Source organism: Bos mutus, chromosome 21 (genome assembly GCF_027580195.1).
Source record: "Bos mutus isolate GX-2022 chromosome 21, NWIPB_WYAK_1.1, whole genome shotgun sequence".
Lineage (NCBI taxonomy): Eukaryota > Metazoa > Chordata > Mammalia > Artiodactyla > Bovidae > Bos > Bos mutus.
This window is the reverse complement of record NC_091637.1, coordinates 60,590,644-60,609,425: the sequence shown is the minus strand read 5'-3', so window position 1 is coordinate 60,609,425 and position 18,782 is coordinate 60,590,644. Positions and strand designations below refer to the sequence as shown.

General features: G+C 42.8%; 2 protein-coding genes across 9 annotated transcripts in view; one reads left to right on the top strand and one right to left on the bottom strand.

Moving 5' to 3' along the window:
• VRK1 (VRK serine/threonine kinase 1) overlaps positions 1-11,731 on the bottom strand; it is an 84,961-nt gene extending 73,230 nt beyond the window's left edge. For 2 of the 8 annotated variants that reach the window (XM_070357925.1, XM_070357923.1), the window contains exons 1-2: positions 8,083-8,206; positions 4,850-4,958 (exon numbers count right to left, since the gene is read on the bottom strand). In XM_070357925.1, the coding sequence (XP_070214026.1) occupies positions 4,850-4,904 (55 nt within the window). In that variant the 5' untranslated portion in view covers positions 4,905-4,958; positions 8,083-8,206. Of the gene's footprint in view, positions 1-4,849; positions 4,959-8,082; positions 8,208-11,641 lie in introns of those variants that run through there. The other 6 variants (XM_070357924.1, XM_070357926.1, XM_070357928.1 and 3 more) reach the window with 6 other exon arrangements.
• On the top strand, positions 10,872-11,845 carry LOC138984374 (serine/arginine repetitive matrix protein 1-like). Its single transcript, XM_070358219.1, has 3 exons — positions 10,872-10,964; positions 11,033-11,159; positions 11,298-11,845. Exons 1-3 carry the CDS (start codon positions 10,872-10,874, stop codon positions 11,843-11,845), a joined length of 768 nt encoding a protein of 255 aa, XP_070214320.1.
• The last annotated feature ends 6,937 nt before the right edge of the window (positions 11,846-18,782 follow it).

Here is an 18,782-nt window from a genome sequence, read left to right as displayed (position 1 = left end):
CTGGTTAAAGACCATCATCGGCCCCGTTACACCCTTTCCAGCAGCAATACCTGAACACTATCCAAACGATCTACTCAAAAGTTGCAAAGAAGCAAAGCAAGTTTCAAGTAGAAGTCTTTGCCTCCATTCTAACTGTTTTAGATATACCACTGGAAAAACAAATAGCCTCTTTCAAAAAAAAAACAAAATGTAAGTGCTCCAGTCAACAATCCCAGATGGTCCTGGTCTTCATGACATCCCAGCCAAAGCACCATACATGTGAGTAAGGGAACCCTGAAACAACAGGGCAAGCTGTCCTAACCAAATTCCAAATCCATGAGCATAGTAACATGGTTGCTGTTTAACTCCCACTAAGTTTGGTGTTAGGTAGTAGTCAATAACCAAAAAACTCATGTATTACACAATAACAGTTAACCAGAATTAGAGAGTACTACCAACACACACAACATACTATATGCAGCATGAATGAATCTCAGATGTGCGTGTGCTCACTCAGTCATGTCCAACTCTGTGACTATAGCCCACCAGGCTCCTCTGTCCATGGGATTTTTCATGCTAGAATACTGGAGTGGGTTGCCATGCCCTCCTCCAAGGGATCCCAACCCAGGGATCGAACCCAGGTCTCCCACACTGAAGGCAGATTCTTTACCGTCTAAGCCACCAGGGAGTGTATGAAGGTAAAATAAAGAGTAACTCTAGGTGTTCAGGCATAACTGACTAGGTAATACCATTAACTGAAGAGTTAAACCATGGGGCAAATAAAGACAGGAGCAGAAAGCAGGGACGATGTCCTGTTCATTTGGTATTCAAGGATCTACCCCAGTATTTAACACACAGTCTCTCCAGCTTCCAAGATAAACTCATTTTCACCCTACTTTTTTTGGCCCACCCCTTCCTGGTCTGTCGCCTCCTTTGTGTCCAGCTGCCTCTTAACATCAGGATTCCCAGGTTTCCACCTCCAGTTCCCCTTTCAGACACATGCACATGGACACACGCATGCACACAAACACACACCTCTCCCCCATATTTTCACTCTCAGCTGACAGCGTCATTAGCACCTACTTGCTCTTTTACGCTAAAACTTCAGAGTTGACCAAGAATTTGGATTGCAGTTAGCTAAATTAAAAAAACAAAAAATTAACAGGATAAGCAGAAGTTATCATGCTTAAACACCAAAACTAATGCATAAAAACAGGCTAAAGAAGACATGGCTTAAATACATCTAAGGGTTTTACTCAACTCTAGGTTCAACATATCATGTGGTCATTAAGAGGATACAGCTGATAATAAAGGATACAGCTGAAAGCATGTAGATGATGAAAGGTAATCTTTCCTATCCTAATACAAAAGTGTTGTATCTAAAGTAAGGGATGCAACTCAATTTTTTTTTTTAATTTATCAAGCCCTGCATGGAGTACTGCATTCAATTTTAAGCACTACCATTTAAAAAAATAAAAATAAATTAAATCAAAGGAAAGTCACTAATGTGGTGAAATGACATGAAATCAAGACTTGTAAGAAACAGTTAATGAACTAGATGATGTTTCAACTCAAAAAGACTGAGAAGACTTGATGACCATTTTCAAGTATTTGAAAGACCATAATATGAAACAGGAATTGAGCTTGTCCTACATGTCTCCAAAAGACAGAACTGAGTAGGAAAAACAAAGACTTCCACTCAACCTAAGAAAGTACCTACTAACAGTCAATACTTCATTAAGAACAGCAGAGAGCAGTGGTTCTCAAACAGGGACAATTCTGTGCCCCCTGGCCGGGGATGATGAACACCCAACAATTCAGAGAACCCCCCAACACAGCAAAGGACAACTCATCTAAAATGTCACCAATTCCATGACTGAATAACCCTTTTCTAAAGGTAGTGAGCTCCCTGTTGTTGGAGGCATTCCATTATAGACTAAACAATGTGATGATATCCAATACATGACTTTCAAGAATGGTATTAATAGGAAATGAGTGGAAAAAAGATTTCCCTGTTTCAGTAACTCTCCAGAGAAAAATGCCCTCAGGTATATTACAGCAATGATGATGATGATACACGCTTATTGAACACATACAGGGGACCAGTCATTACACCAAGCAATTCACTGTACATGTTTCACAGGCCATTCTCACAACCACCCTATGTAACAGCTATTATTTCATCTTGATGTGATGGTAAAATTAGCTTACCCTGATGTCACACAGCCATCAGTCTGTGAACTCCGGTCTACCTGACTCCAATCAATTATGTACATCACTGTCCAAACCATAAATACCTATGGCTTCAGAGCTTCTTTACACGAGAAAAAAAATGCAACAGTATATATTCTAGAAGTATTGGGACCATGTCTGAACAGTTTTGTACTCACTGCAAACCAAGTTGGCTAGGAAAAAAAGAAAAGGATTATTTGAAGTAGTCCTGGGATGAAGGAGAGGACAATTATCCTGATTGTCCCCAATTGCCTACTTCTGTAAGTGCCAAGAAGCTCTTACATACCCATGGAATCTCAGTCAGAGGCTGAGATTAATGATGACATCCCTTTATCCATAGGCGTGAACGCTCAGGATGGACAGACGTTTGAACATCCCCGACTGGGAATCCTGCCCTTAACAAATACACTAGATGCAGATACATGGTTTCTTGGCTGCCTCTACCCACGCCCATCTGTCAGGATGGCAGTGTGCCTGCTCACATGTTGGTCAAACTGTCACTAGGGCATAGGTGCCAAGCAATGATAGTTTTAAATGGGCAGCTTGCATAGCACTGTAAGAGCTTGCTCTTCCGCAGAAAAAAAAAAATTCCGTTTTAATACTGAAGGGTTGCGATCATGAGTGAAATAGTCTTGGTCAATCTAAACATTTCAGTGGGAAAAAGATCTAGACTTGTAGAAAAGAATCAGACCAAGAAAATTAAATCAAAGAGAAAAACTGCTCTGAAGGCAAATAAGTGATCGCAGGAAAGCTTCTCACACTGCCAATCTTTCATTAATACATGTCACGGTAATCTCTTATGCAGTAAAATCCTTTGCTCAACAAGTCATCACTGATGTTTTATAAAAATGGGATGATACGCTTTTCCATGTTCTAAATTAAAAAGTAGAAATGCATGGATATTTAGCAGTTTGATGTTACAAAAGTTCTATTTGTTGAGAAGCTATTTTTTTTAAATGACAGAAGTCTAATCTACATCTAAGATAATCTTTTAAAACGCACAAGAGAAGGCAGAAACCAAACGAGATTCCCAAAGGTGAACAGAAAAAGAAATATAATTTGTTCAGGGAAAGAAATCAAGAACAGGAAGTGGTTGTTAAGAAAACAGAAACTGAGTATTTCTGGTCACAAATTAATAAATTAGGACTCGGGGGCTGTCACCCGTCACATCCCCAACTATAAGAAAAATGTTCCTAGACTACGTCTAGGCTTCCTAATCCCTCTCTAAAGACCCTTCCATTACTGGCAGGAAGCATCTAATGTTCTCACTGCCTGGAAAGTCCTTCCTCAGACTAAAACCCTCATCTTGCCATCTGAGCTGTCTGTCCTTGCTCAGTCCTCGGTGACTCTGAAGAACAGCTGGTCATCACCACTCTCGGTGTAGTTCTTCAAATACAAGTATCAGGACGTTCTGATTAAATAACCCGAGTCTGCTCTTAGCCGTGATAAATAAAAGAGATTCCATTAACTTTTTCTCATTGGACCAATTCATCAACTCTTTTATGTTTTCATCATTTCAGTTGCTCATCTCTTGGACTCCTTTTAGGCCTGATAAGAACTGTCACCAAAGTCAACAATGAGCCAACACACACAACTTACTAAAGGAAGCGTTGATGTGAAGGAGTTAGAAGGTCCAGCGGAGTTCTCAGGAGCCATCACTAGGGAGAAAAGTCTGAAAAAGTGGCCAAAGTCTAAAATCTACCAAAACCCTTCTAAGAAATACAAAGGACTTAGTTATAAAGTAACAACACTGTCAGGGTCATGGCTGTATCCTCTTCTTCCTACTAACCTAGCACTGCCATCTGAGTGCTTGCTTAGTAACTCAGTCATGTCCAACTCTTTGTGACACCATGGACTGTAGCCCGCCAGGCTCCTCTGTCCATGGGATTCTGCAGGCAAGAATACTGAAGTGGGTTGCCATGCCCTCCTCCAGGGGATCTTCCCAACCCAGGAATTGAACCCGCGTCTCTTATGTCTCCTGCACTGGCAGGCAGGTTCTTTACCACTAGCACCACCTGGGAAGCCCCATCACTGCCATACATACCCCTAAAAAAAGTCTCTCGAAGACTATTTCCACCATATCCTTCTTCCTGCTCCAGAACCTACAGTACCTTCTAGCAGTCAATAAACTGATTAAAAACTGGCCAGCAGTTTCCTAGACACATGAATGAATTATCCTCCCCCAATGTCCCTCCCTCTCCTTCACTTCCATGACACCCCAAAACAGCCAGTTCTTATTTTCTCTAGGACCTAAATTTGCTCATGCTATTCTCTAAAATGTTTTCCCACTTCCTCTCAAATCTATACATATTTTTTTCAAGACTCAAGCCATGAGCCTTTATACCTTCAGACATCTGTATTAATTTCCATACTTAATTGCTTATTCATTTTGTTTGCAGTTTACAGCCAACTGATTTTTGATAAAGATTTAAAAAAAAAAAAAAAAGACTCAATGGAGAAAGCATAGTCTTCTCAACAAATGGTTCTGGAACAAGCAGACACCCATACACAAAAGGAAAAGAAAAGAAAAAGACCTAAAAGTCATACTCCGTGCACAAATTAACCCAAAATGGATTCATTGATCTAAACGTAAGACATAAAATTGTTAAGCACTTCGAAGAAAACTTGGAACATCTACCTGACCTATGGTTCGGTAGAGTTCTGAGACATGCATGACACCAAAAACGATCCATACATTGGTAAGTTGGACTTCATGAAAATTAAAACCTTCTGTGCTGCAGAAGACACTGTAAGAGAATGAAAAGACAAGCCACAGACTGAGAGAATACATTTACAAATCACGTATCTGGCAAAGGACTTGTATTCAGAATATATAAAGAATGCTCTAAATTCAACAGTAAGAAAGCAAATTAGAAAACGGGAAAATGATTTGAACAAAGTAAGATATGACTATGTGGGAAAGAAAAAATATTTCCTCTACCATTCTAGGTTCTTTTGCTACTGCATCAATTAAACTGGCCTAAGACAAATTAACAGGAGAAAAACAAATTTAATTGTACCTCCACAAAAATATGGGCCCCAAGGGCAGGGCAGGCCGTGGAGGCTTATTTGCCATCCTGAGCAGAGGAAGGGGACAGGGGGCGGGGACTTCAAAGAGGAGGAAGGTAACTCAGACATGTGATCAGATGTTTGTTATTAGATGCCACACAGTTAGGCCTTTCAGTTAAAAGTTATCTCTGGTAACAGCTCTCTCTGAACCAGGCTCCTTATCTAAACTAACTTGTCAGTTGAAGTGAAGTGAAGTCGCTCAGTCGTGCCCGACTCTTTGTGACCCCATGGACTGTAGCCTACAGGCTCCTCCGTCCATGGGATTTTCTAGGCATGAATACTGGAGTGGGGTGCCATTTCCTTCTCCAAATCTGTCAGTTGAGGGGGCAGTAAAAAGCTCCGGAATCTTATGGGTCTTCACTCTCTTTGGCTTAAAGTAATCCACTTGCCATAATGATATATTTTGTGGAGGCTTGTTCTGAACCACTTCAAAGGACAAGCGTATGGAAAGATGTTGAACATCATTAGCCATTAGGAAAATGCAAATTAAAGCCATTCTGAAGTACCAATACACACCTATTAAAATGGCTAACATAAAAAATACTGCTAACACCAAATGCTGGTAAAAATGTGGAGAAATTGATCACTCATATAGTGATGACAGGACTGTAAGATGGTACAGCTCTGGGAAAGCCTGCAGTTTCTTAGTGAATAAAGTCTATACTTACTCCTACAACCCAACATCATGGAGCATAATAGTGATCAAAATTAGGAAACTCACTGATACAGTGTTAGTAACAAAAGTACTTATTCAAACTTCAGTTTTTACCGTGTGTGTGTGTGTGTGTGTGTGTGTGTATACACCTTGTGACATTTCATCGTATGTAAAGATAATTAAAACCATCACAATAACCAAGCCACAGAACTGTTCAATCACCCCCAAAGAAACTCCCTCAGGCTACCCCGCTATAGTAACATCATACTCCCAACCCTCACTGTGGCAAAACTGAGCTCTTCTCCACTACTGTAACTATATGGTTTCGGGAACGTTATACAAAGGAATGTTAATCACACAACCTTTTTACTCAGTACTGTGCCCCTAAACTCCATCCAAACTGTTGCTCGTGTCAGTAGTTTGCTCCTTTTTGTTATGATTTTGTTTCGTTTGCTCCTTTTCGTGTTCCATTATATGGCTAAACCTCATTTTATTTGACCATTTACCCACTGAAGGATGCATCGGCTGTCTCTGAGTTTTGGCTTTTATAAACGAAGCCACTAGAACATTTACATACAGGTCTTCATGTGAACATAAGCTTTTATTTTCTGAGGATAAATGCCCAGGGGTGTAACTGCTGGATCATGTGCGTGGTGTATGTTCAACTTTTTAAGAAACTGTCAAACTAAATCCCAGAGTGGCTGCACCATTTCACATGGGCTGCAACATGTGAAGTAATGCATTTGAAAGTCACAATTTCTACAATATTTTCTATGCTATGCTAAGTCACTTCAGTCATGTCCGACTCTGTGGGACCCCAAAGACGGCAGCCCACCAGGCTCCCCCGTCCCTGGGATTCTCCAGGCAAGACCACTGGAGTGGGCTGCCATTTCCTTCTCCAATGCATGAAAGTGAAAAGTGAAAGTGAAGTTGCTCAGTCCTGTCCGACTCTTAGCAACCCCATGGACTGCAGCCCACCAGGCTCCTCCATCCATGGGATTTTCCAAGCAAGAGTACTGGAGTGGGGTGCCATATAAAACCAGTAAGCAAGCCTCTTAAATGTTATAACCTGGCCTTGGGTTTTTTTTAATGCATTTCTAGAACTTTTTCCCTGATTCCCAAAAAAGACTTTTTTCCTTACTACCTCTAAAAAAGAATGCATAATTAGATATAATCTGTATGGTGATAGCTCTGCTACCATGTTAAATAGTAAATTTCAGTAACAAGTGGAACAAAAGCAACAATTCCAGCAGAAACAGCAAAAGTTTGTTCCTGACAGTCTATGAAGACTGAAGGCTTAATGGCACTTTCTAACACGCCATGTGATCACAATGCATTTATACACAGCATTATCACACAATGGCATTTGTTCGGCTGTTATTAATACTTCGTAAGACAATTTGAGGAAAGCAATTAATCTGAAATAAAGCTGTAGTTATCTTAGCTCTAGGATTTCTAACTTCATGACTTTTTTAAAACTTTTGGATCTAACTGACAGAGATAATGGAGCCTCTCTGGGATTCCTGAACAAGGAGCTAGCACTAAGACTATCTGCCCCAAACGTGAACAGCAGCAAGACCGGCGGTCTGCAAAGAGAGAGAAATGCACAGAGGGAAACTACAAAGCCATGAAAAGTAAAAGATGGTGCTGCCCTTTGCCCACTGGCTTTCCAGTTCTCATTCAGACTGGGTACTAAGCTCTGTTAAGACAACTGTGTCCAGAACATTCCCAAATCTCAAATTAACAACCCTGCAACTTAATTACATGACTTCCATCTAGTGTATCTTCCCATTTAATACATACAGCTTCCTGATCAACACTTCAGTCTATGTGTAGGTTTAATATTCACCCTAAACATTGGCAGTGCGGACAGCATCTCATTTTCAAATCGGAGATGGTTCCTTTCTCTTGGGTCAAAGACCCATGGAGAGACAGGACTAACTGCAAAGAATCATGGAAATCCATGTACCTCCATGAAGACTAAACAAACAATACAATTCAAACCAAGCTGACAAAGACACTGTGGCTAATAAAATTCTTGATAAATTTACCAATGAATGTTACTAGAAGTAGTTTCCTGTCATTAGTATTTATCAGTGAATATTAAAAATCAAACTCCAATTACAGGGGAAGGGCAGATTTCATACCTATCCACACTCTAGAGAGCTTTTCTTTCTTCAAGTGTTGTCCACATGTCATCCAGAAAAGAAGAGTAGAATGTGCTTGAGTTTGAGTTCAAAGATTTAAGATGACATTGGGAGAGATGGAGCACTGCAAGAAATTAGTTCAAAACAACAACCGTGGAATGTTAGGTACTTAAATATCACTCAGAAGCTAAGGGGGCAAGATATTAAAGGGCATGCCCTTCTTTACATCTTTTTTTTTTAATTAATTTATTTTCATTGGAGGCTAATTACAATACTGTGGTGGTTTTCGCCATGCATCAACATGAATCTTCACATCTTTGTAAAGGCAAGTAAGAACATGTTCACAGGAATCTGGGTCAAAAGGGCCAAATGTATCACAGAGTGTGAGCACATCTAGGTCACACCACCCAGCTAATGCTGTAGCAGACTCCATCACTTTTCCGTATCATCCTTACACCTTGATTAAAAATTTCCTGTTTTCTACATTTTACCACGAACAGTATAGTTTTTCGAATGTGCCATACACACTTGACTTCTCGTGTGCTGGGTGCTAGATAACCAAAGGTCAAAACAATGACCTCTATTAGCTTAAAAGAAAAGTTGCTTCGACAAGACCCTCCAATCGCAAGAACAGATTCTGCCCCCGGCACAGCTCCTGACATACAGCAGGCACAGGACGTCTGGTGAATAAACAAGTCCATCTCTGCTCACTCTGAAAAATAAACTCCGCAAACGTGCAAAATGTACTACCAGTCTGAAAAATATTCTCCAGGCCTATTCGGTAACCCATCCATTACGAAGAACAATTTCCATGAGAGCCTCAGTCACACACACAGAGGCAGCACTTAATTTCCATTAGGTTCAATGTCTGATCTATGAAGACACTAACATTTGCATAAATTCAGGAATCATCCTTCATTTTGATATAAGGTAAATTTTCAAGCTTTGCCTCATTTCCAGTAAGTTTTATTTACCAAATAAAAATACTTTCAAAGTTTTATTTTTTAAACCAAAATTCTATTCATAGCACATCATATCTTATTAGGGATGGCTTTAAGGAAAAATATGTATATAGTTGTCAAAATAAAAATCGTATTTTTCTTCCCAAGACATCTGGGACCCTCACTTACATTATTTATTATTATTTCACATTAGTTCTCAAAAAAAAAAAAAAAAAAAAAAAAGCCTGGCCTAATTAAGAAATTTAATTTTAGGGTCTGTCAACATTTTCAATGCACTACTATTAATTTTAAAATATACAACTTGCACCCTGGAATAAAACTTAACGTAAGCTTTCCACATAACCATCTCCTGGGCACTTACTAACTTATTATATGCCAGGTTCTACAAATGTTACATTCCTTCATTTTCTCATTTAACAAATATCCTCCCACAATTCTTGCTGTGCTTAACGTAAGCCATTACACTCTAAATCTGGTTATTTGCACTAGACTGTTGTTGCTGTTTAGTCGCTAAGTCGCGTCTGACTCTGTGACCCCGTGGACTGTAGCCCGCCAAGCTCCTCTGTCTACGGGATTTCCCAGGCAAGCACACTGGAGTGGGTTGTCATTTCCTTCTTCAGGGGATGTTCCCGACCCTGGGATCAAATCTGTGCCTACTTGGCAGGAGGATTCTCTACCCACCTGGAAGCCCTTTTGCATTAGATACTAGTATAATAAATGGACAGTAATGCTTAACACAACCAGTCCATTCTCAAGGAGATCAGCCCTGGGATTTCTGTGGAAGGAATGATGCTAAAGCTGAAACTCCAGTACTTTGGCCACCTCATGCGAAGAGCTGACTCACTGGAAGACTCTGATGCTGGGAAGGATTGGGGGCAGGAGGAGAAGGGGATGACAGAGGATGAGATGGCTGGATGGCATCACTGACTCGATGGACAGGAGTGTGAGTGAACTCCGGGAGTTGGTGATGGACAGGGAGGCCTGGCGTGCTTCGATTCATGGGGTCACAAAGAGTCGGACACGACTGAGCGACTGAACTGAACTCTTAACACAAGTTTACCGTCACTAGATTCAAGCTGGGTTACTATTATCCCAGAATCTGATGAACAATGTTGACATGACACAGCACCTGTAGCAGCTTCAGCAGAGAAGTTTGTGTTAAGTGACTACTGAATTCCCTTCTACAGACAGCTGATGAACATCATCTTATCTTGGAGGAGAAAATGGCAACCCAACCCACTCCAGTATTCTCCCTGGGAAATCCCACGGACAGAAGGGCCTGGGGAGCTACAGGCTGTGGGGGTCACAAAGAGTCGGACACAACTGAGGGACAACATACATAAACAACAACATAAAGAACCCCTGCTGCCCTCTGAGACTTCTTTAAAACTGGAGATTAAATTCTTCCCCAAAAGTATCACACTCCACATGTCAAGAAAAGTAAGGTGCCTTTATTCTGAACTCTTCAAAATAAATGCTGCCCTATTTATTTTTAACTCTTGCAAAGTTCAGACTCCACAGATGGGTAACTGCAGTTAAAATAGAAAGAAATGAAAAAACAGTAATTAATGAGGCTCTTCAACAGTTCCTTAAACGCACCACCCTCCCAACAGCAAAACTGGTTATTTCCAGGTTGTTCCAAGAAAAGGAGATTGCGAAGGGAGAGGAAGAGTCAACAACAAGCAAAAAAAAAAAAAAAAAGGCGGGGGTGGGGGGGAGTGAAAAATGGGTGGCCTCAACAGGAACGTCGTGTCTGCGTCCCCTTCCTCCCTCCCTCTCTCAACCCAGAGACTCTGATGCTTTTTGTCTAATTTAAATAAATGACCTATGAGTTTTGACACCGGAGCCAAAAATTATTCGAAAAAGGAAAAACTACTTGCTGTCCTTGAACATGGCTACATCAGCAAAGGGTGCCAACCCGTAGCTACGGAGGGGCAACAAAAAACCGTCAGAAGGATGCTAAAATCCCTTGTAAAACTCTCCTACAGAGCTTCACAGCCTTGAACCTTGCGGTCAAGTGCAAGCAAGCTCTTACCCGGCCTCAGCCCGACACCGACTGGTTAGAAACGCCTGGAACGCTACCCTCTGGGGAGAAGGCTCCTTCGCCCATCTCAGGTCTCAGGACCAACGTCACCTCCTGAGATGCTCTCCGTCACCCCTACCACTCCGGCCCACCGTCGCCTATCCTATTACTAGGGAGCTTTTCGGCATCTGCAAATGGTACTATTTGCTTCTACTCCGATTCCCCTGCAGAGTATGAGCTCCGAGAGGGAGGAAAGACCCCGGCGGTCCAGGCTGGCCTTACAAGGGCCATCTCCCAGACACGGCGCGAGTCTGACCGGCCTACGTGCCGTCCAGAACGGGAAGCTGAGCCTCGGGCACCCCCCCCGGCCGGTGCAGGAAACCCAGGGCCGCAGCGGGACCTGAGGGAGCCCCGGCGGGAGAGGACGCCGGCGCCGCGCCGACCGCCGCCCTCGACACCGCCCGAGGGCACGGCCGCCCGGCCGCCCCACGCTAGCCCAGCTCCCCGGCCGCCCCCTCCACAGTCCCCGTTCGGCGCCGGCGCCCTCGGACCGCTTAGCGCGCGGCCGCCCTACCCCAAGCCGCAGACCGTCGCCTTCTGCCCAGTACGAACTTCCCGCCGCTTTCGCCGACTCGCAACTCCGCGGCGGCGCCAGCCCCGTCACACCCTGCAGTATGGGGCCTTCCCATTGGCTCAGGCGAGAGGGAGAGGCGGAGCGAGCGGGAACGCGCGGGATGGGCGGAGCCCGCGCTGGCTCCCGCCGGCCCCCGAGGAATGACGGGAGCCGCGGGCCGGCCCTCGCACTGCGTGCTGGGAAATGGAGTCTTTCACTGGCAAAGCGAGATCGTGTTGGCTCGGCCCCAGTGGGCCTCTGGGAAATGCGGTCTACAGTCTCTTGAATCCGTTCTTATGGTCAGATGCTGTATCCGTCAAAGCCCTAGGAACCGAAATAAATATCGCCCGTGTTCGCAGTAGCTTGATTTACTAAATAATGTGTTGAAAAGAGTTGGATGTAAAATATTCCCGTTTGGCCAAGTGGTGCTTCCATTTTCGCACCTTCTCGTCCACACCTGCATGCTTGTCACACAGCGGCTTGGTTCAGTATATTAGGGCCTGGCTCTGGAAGCAAACAGCTCGCGATCAAATCCCGGCTCCTCCACTCTCTAACTTTGTGAACTAAATGACTTAACCCCTATGAGTCTCAATATCTTGTTTTTGTCAGGATTAAATGAGATATCCTAGAGACAGTGCTTTGTCTGTAGTAGATGCTCAATAAAGAGCAGAGTATTATTCTCGCCACTCATAGCCACGCGTCTAAATCCTGTCTGTCAAAGCCTATATCCATGCCTACCTAATCTGTGTATTCCATCCGTAATTATCTTACGCCATAGTTTGCTTTGTAATTCTAATCAGTTGTCTAAGCCTTCGGTAATCCATATCCATGAGACAGTAACCTTATTTAGGGCAGCGGTGCTATTCTAGGTCAATGTCCCCAAAGTCATAGGCGGAGGGAGATTTACAGTGAAGCTAATGAGGCTTAAGCACATATCTCATCCAAAGCCTTCTGTTAACCATTTTAGTGGGTTTTTGTTTTGGGGGTTTTTTTTGTTTTTGGTTTTGTTTTTTTTTGCCAAGGTAAGATATTTTTGTATGATTTTCTTTAAGCAGACCCCCAAAATTGTGTGAACTTCGGACCTCACAGAACCTGGAATCCCTATCCACTGGACAGTGCAGTATTTTGCCTGTCCAGGTGCATTTGCCCCTCCAGATACCCTCCAATGCTCCAGATGCTCCTCCAGCCTGCCCTCTGCCCCCTGAGCTGTCCAAGCCACTACCAGGTTCCTGGGCTCCAGGCTCCTGGAGGATTTGGCTGGTACGGAACCCCACAGAGGAGTGGAAGGAAAGAGAGCTGTTGCTGAAAGTAAGTATTCCCCTCAATCCTGGTTGGCAAGGTCCCCTGCAGTCGGCTGGGCCCTCAGCTGAAGGCCACTGCTGCCTGGCCCTCCTCTCCAGCTTGCAGTGACAGCCCCCTCCCTCTGTGCCTCAGACCTGCAGCTGATAACCCCAGGACCACTGCTGCGCCAAGGTTACTGCTCCATCCCCATGGTTCCCACCCTCACACTTTTGCCAGTAGTCTCATTGCAAATAAACCCTCTGCAGACAAAACTCTGTTTTAAATGTGTCGTCTGCTTCTTGTGGAGACTCTGATGGAAACACATGCACAAGGCGAGCACTCAGTGAATACTTGTCAGCGAAGAGGTCTCAAGATTCACACATCTCACGGGTGTGGAATTCCCCAGCAAGAATCTGTGGCCAAAATCCACTGAGAGAAAGATAGTCTACATATGGACACACACATATGCACACACACACGTACACATGCGCAGACACACATATACACATATATACACATATGTGCACACACACATAGACACATATATACATACACATGTATACACACATACACATATTCACACACATATACACACACACATACACACTAAGGAGTCTTGGAACAGGATTTATATGTCACACCATCACCATGTTCCCCTAACCTCACCATACATGTGCAAAGGGTCCCTCCTTTCACACCGGGTTGAAAACTGGCTGGCCTTGAAACACACTTAAATCAACAGGGCCTGGAATATTCCAAGGTGATAATGGAAGGTATTTATTCTGCAGCTCATGACTCCTTCACCCTCACTCAGATGACTTGCTGTTAAACAAAGCTTAGATCCAACCGCGCACCAAGGCAACTGACAACATCTTCGACACCACCCACAGGTGCTGAGATGTCCTACCGGTGCATGGCAGGACATCAGTCCACACTGCTATCACAGAGACTGTGTGTCTGACTGTGTGTCTACTGTAGGTACAGTTACAGCCCTGGGACACAGGGGCCCTCAAAGGATGTTTATGCATTGATACCTTGGTATCAAGATCAGGGTTCTGCAGAAGATGACCCATGAGGACTTGATGGATCTGGGCTTTAGGATTTAAGAATTGAACTTGAGAGGAAAAGTTCATGAGTATAGTCCTGCCATATATTCAAAAATATGTATATCATCCAAACAAATGTTTGTTGTTGTTCAGTCACTAAGTCGTATCTGACTCTTTGCAACTCCATGGACTGCTCACGTCGGTGATGCCATCCAACCATGTTATCCTCTGTCATGCTAAAATCATCCCCTCCTGCCCTCAATCTTTCCCAGCATCAGAATTTTTTCCAGTGAGTCAGCTCTTCACACCAGGTGTGACCAGGAGTTAGACAAACCTCTGGGAACTCTGGGGTTTCCAATTTAATGATTGTTTACTGAGGTCTTACTATGTATTAGGCACTGCACTTTTTCACATGCACTATCTCTGTTCTTAAAGAGGAAAAAAAAAAAAAAAAGCTTTACGTGATTCCAGGCCGCCTGAATCTACTTCCAGCTTCCAAATTTTTTTTTTTTCCTTTTACTGCCCCTTTATGCATAGCCTCAGTACATGAGGATACTTTCTAGAAGGAAATAATTTCAATGCTGTGATAGAGATTTATGGAAGATGCTGGCTTTTAGTTGGGTAAAGAGATTCTTGGACAATGGATCATGGTAGATAAAGCAAGGTGAGTCATGAGCGGGTTCGGCCTGATGAATATATTTTTTTCCTCCTGCCTGGCAAGAGCAGACCAGCTGAAAATCTATGCATGGAATCTGTGTTGATTTGCCGCATAGTCAGGCTCTGGAGTGCCCTCCTTTATTTCCAGGCACTCTCCAACCCTGGTGACATGAGTATAAAGACACAGACGGGAACAGTAACACAGGGAACTTCGGGAAAGGGAGAGAAGATTGGTAGTAGCTAGATCATAACAGAAGCTCAGTCTGTGAAGTTCAAACAAGCATGACTGTCATTAGCAAGCAACACTGCCCTGGCAGGCTTCAGCAGATACTGGACCTGACAATGAGTCAGTTTATGAGTACTTGCCCTTGTTGTTTCCATCTATAGAATGGGCACAAGCATCCTGGACCAACCAGTTCTGCACCTCCCAAGGCCAATGAGAGGTAGACGAGGTTGTGTCTGAGAAGGGCTTTGATCTTCATGAAACAAAGCTGCTAGGGTGTCCTTGCTCAGTGTAGGCATCCTAACAACAACCCAAGAGATTATTACCTCCTGGGGTGAGGGGAAAGGGAGAGGAATGAGGAACAGAATATGTTCAGAAGTCTTCAGAGTGCCCCGGCCAGGTTCCTACTCCTCCATCCCCTTCTGATCTCATCCCGGGGGTCCAGAGCCCCTATTTCCATTTTAGCAAGGACTTTTGAGGATAAAGTTAGCACTTTTACCATGTGCCAACCACTTGATACAGTGGTTGATACAATCTACAGTATCCTTACAGATTTATAATCCAGACATATATAGACATGATTACAAATTCTAGTAACAATGATTTTTATGAGTATTTATTATATGCTGGGAAAACTATCTCATGTAACTCTGAGAGGTAAGTAATATAATCCCCAGTGTCCAGATGAGGATACAAAATCCCAGAGAAATGAAATGATTTGCTCAAGGTTGCACTGCTAGTGGCGGCCAGTAGGGCTGGCTGACTCTAAATCCATCTTGGTATCAGTCATACCTGCTGACTCTTAGAAAATGTAATGAGATAATACGGTGACTCTTAGACTCCGTGCACCGAGAATGCAGGAAGAACGCACTGTTCTGCCAGACCTCATAGTCAAGGTAACACTGACCTAGTTACTCAGCTGGACTAATCTAGCAACTCTCACAATAGAAGAGATAGGTTCTTTCAGATTTAATGATACAATAATCAATGATTACAGGCTTCCTTAGTGGCTCAGTGGGAAAGAACCTGTCTGCCAATGCAGGAGCCACGGTTCAATCCCTGAGTCAGGAAGATCCCCTGGAGAAGGAAATGGCAACCCACTCCAGTATTCTTGCCTGGAGAATCCCATGGACAGAGGAGCCTGGCGGGCTACAGTCCATGGAGTTGCAAAGAGTCAGACATGACTGAGCGACTAACACACTGAGGTCAGAAGTGGATGAAAGAGGCTTTAAAGTCCTAGGAAACTGTTTCCTTCACCTTTCCTTCATCCTGATAATGATGACATTGATGATGATAATGATAATGATGATGGCTGCATCCATTTACTAAATTTTAAGCACTTTGCAGGAATTGTGTAATAATCTACAAACATTTCAAAAAATCTTCACAATAACCCCTGAAGTTTGATATTATCCCTCCCCCGACTACAGAGATAAAGAAATTAAAGCTCAGAGAAGGTAACTGACTCAAGGTCACACAGCTAGTGAGTGATCATTTGGACTTTAAGCCAAGGTTTAGACTGATCCAGAAGACCAAACATTTAATTGCTCTCCATGCAGTGCACAGACCATTCATCATTTCGTGTGTTTGTATCTCCTGAGCGGGTTTTAAAGGTGCCATAGTTATTTGTCTTCCCCAAGATTTGAGAAATTAATGGTACAGAAAAATTTAATGTGTGAGCCTCTGAGAGTGACTGAAATGTTTCACACTCTGCTGGTGAAACTCCCTGAGCTGGGGGTGATGTGAATGGTCAGCGGATGGGTTGCTTTCTGTCCACTTGTTGGGAGGAGTGGCAGATATGGTACTGACACTCACACACATTTCTACTGCCTTCTACTGTCATTTCCTGCTGCAGAGGCTGCAAATCTAAAAGCTGTGTTTCCCAGGCATCCTAGTGCTTAGGATTCTGGATGTAAATTAGGTTCCTCCCATGAGATTCCTCAAGGAAGATTTGGAGGCAAAGTGAAGTGTCAGTACAGTCATGGAGTCTTGGGATTTTTCTGCAGCGATGTTCCAGTGCCCTGTGTATAATGCTATGTGTGTCAGAAGGCAGCTGTGCTGGTGGAAGTAGGAGCTTCCTGGTTGATGGGTGGTGGGTACAATTGTGAGTGCATTCTAAAGAATTTAACCTTGCCTAAAGACAGCTCTGGCCTTTGTCCTCAGCAAGGTGATCTCCAAGACTTTGGAATGTCAGTTAGGAGTCTCTATGTTTGCTTGGGGGCCTTGGATCACCAGACTGTCCCACAATATGACTTGGTGTGGTGGCTGGCCATGCTAGAAGGATCAATAATGCAATCTACGTGGATTCTTTGGGTCATATGGTATCAGTCAACCTCTGGAGGAACTGGAGACTGAGCTCAGCACATGGACAATGAATCACACATTTGTGATGGAGCCCTGGTAAAAGCCCTGGACACCGAGACGTAGGTGACTTGTTGGTAACACTCCATGTGCATGGTCACACGTTGATGTTGAGAAGGTAGAACTGTCCTAACTCCATAGGGAGAGGAGCTCCACATTCAGAAATCTCTTGGGCTCTGCTTTTGCCCTTACAATTTTAATCTGCATCCTTGGCCCACAATAAAATGTATCCATGAGTACAGCAGCTTCTGGTGAGTTCCATGAGTTCTTCTAGAAAATTATCAAAACTAAGGGTGGTTTGGACTATAGGACGTTTCACCCCAAAAGAATGAATTTCACCTTTTTCTCAAGGGCACACAGATCATTCTCCAGGATAGATCACATCCTGGGTCATAAATCTAGCCTTGGTAAATTTAAAAAAATTGAAATCATTTCAAGCATCTTTTCTGATCACAATGCAGTGAGATTAGGTGTCAACTACAAGCAAAAACTTCTAAAAATACAAACATATGGAGGCTAAACAACATGCTTCTGAATAACCAACAAATCACAGAATAAATCAAAAAGGAAATCAAAATATGCATAGGAACAAATGAAAATGAAAACACAACAACCCAAAACCTATGGGATTCAGTAAAAGCAGTGCTAAGGGGAAGGTTCATAGCAATGCAAGCTTACCTCAAGAAACAAGAGAAAAATCAAATAAATAACCTAACTTTACATCTAAAGCAACTAGAAAAAGAAGAAATGAAGACTCCCAGGGCTAGTAGAAGGAAACAAATCATAAAAATAAAGCAGAAATATATGAAAAAGAAATAAAGGAGACTACAGCAAAAATCAACAAAACTAAAAGCTGATTCTTTGAGAAGGTAAATAAAATAGGCAAATCATTAGCCAGACTCATCAAGAAAAAAAGGGAGAAGATTCAAATCAATAAAATTAGAAAGGAAAATGGAGAAATCACAACAGACAACACAGAAATACAAAGGATCATAAGAGACTACTATCAGCAACTATATGCCAATAAAATGGACAACTTGGAAGAAATGGACAAATTCTTAGAAAAGTATAACCTTCCAAAACTGAACCAGGAAGAAATAGAAAATCTTAACAGACCCATCACAAGTACAGAAATCAAAACTGTAATCAAAAATCTTCCAACAAACAAATGCCCAGGACCAGTTGGCTTCACAGGTGAATTCTACCAAAAATTTAGAGAAGAGCTAATACCCATCCTACTCAAATTCTTCCAGAAAATTGCAGAGGAAGGTAAACTCCCAAACTCATTCTATGAGGCCACCATCACCCTAATACCAAACCAGACAAATATGCCACAAAACAAGAAAACTACAGGCCAATATCACTGATGAACATAGATGCAAAAATCCTCAACAAAATTCTAGCAAACAGAATCCAACAACATATTGAAAAGATCATACATCATGATCAAGTGAGCTTTATCCCAGGGATGCAAGGATTCCTAAATATTGACAAATCAATCAATGCAATACAACCACATTAACAAATTGAAAGA

Excerpts from the sequence above, each read along its gene's own strand:
- LOC138984374 (XM_070358219.1), top strand. The coding sequence starts at position 10,872 with ATGAGTTTTGACACCGGAGCCAAAAATTATTCGAAAAAGGAAAAACTA. Across the intron at positions 10,965-11,032 it reads TCAGCAAAGGGTGCCAACCC|AGCTTCACAGCCTTGAACCT; the intron begins GTAGCTACGGAG and ends ACTCTCCTACAG. Across the intron at positions 11,160-11,297 it reads GGCTCCTTCGCCCATCTCAG|AGTATGAGCTCCGAGAGGGA; the intron begins GTCTCAGGACCA and ends ATTCCCCTGCAG.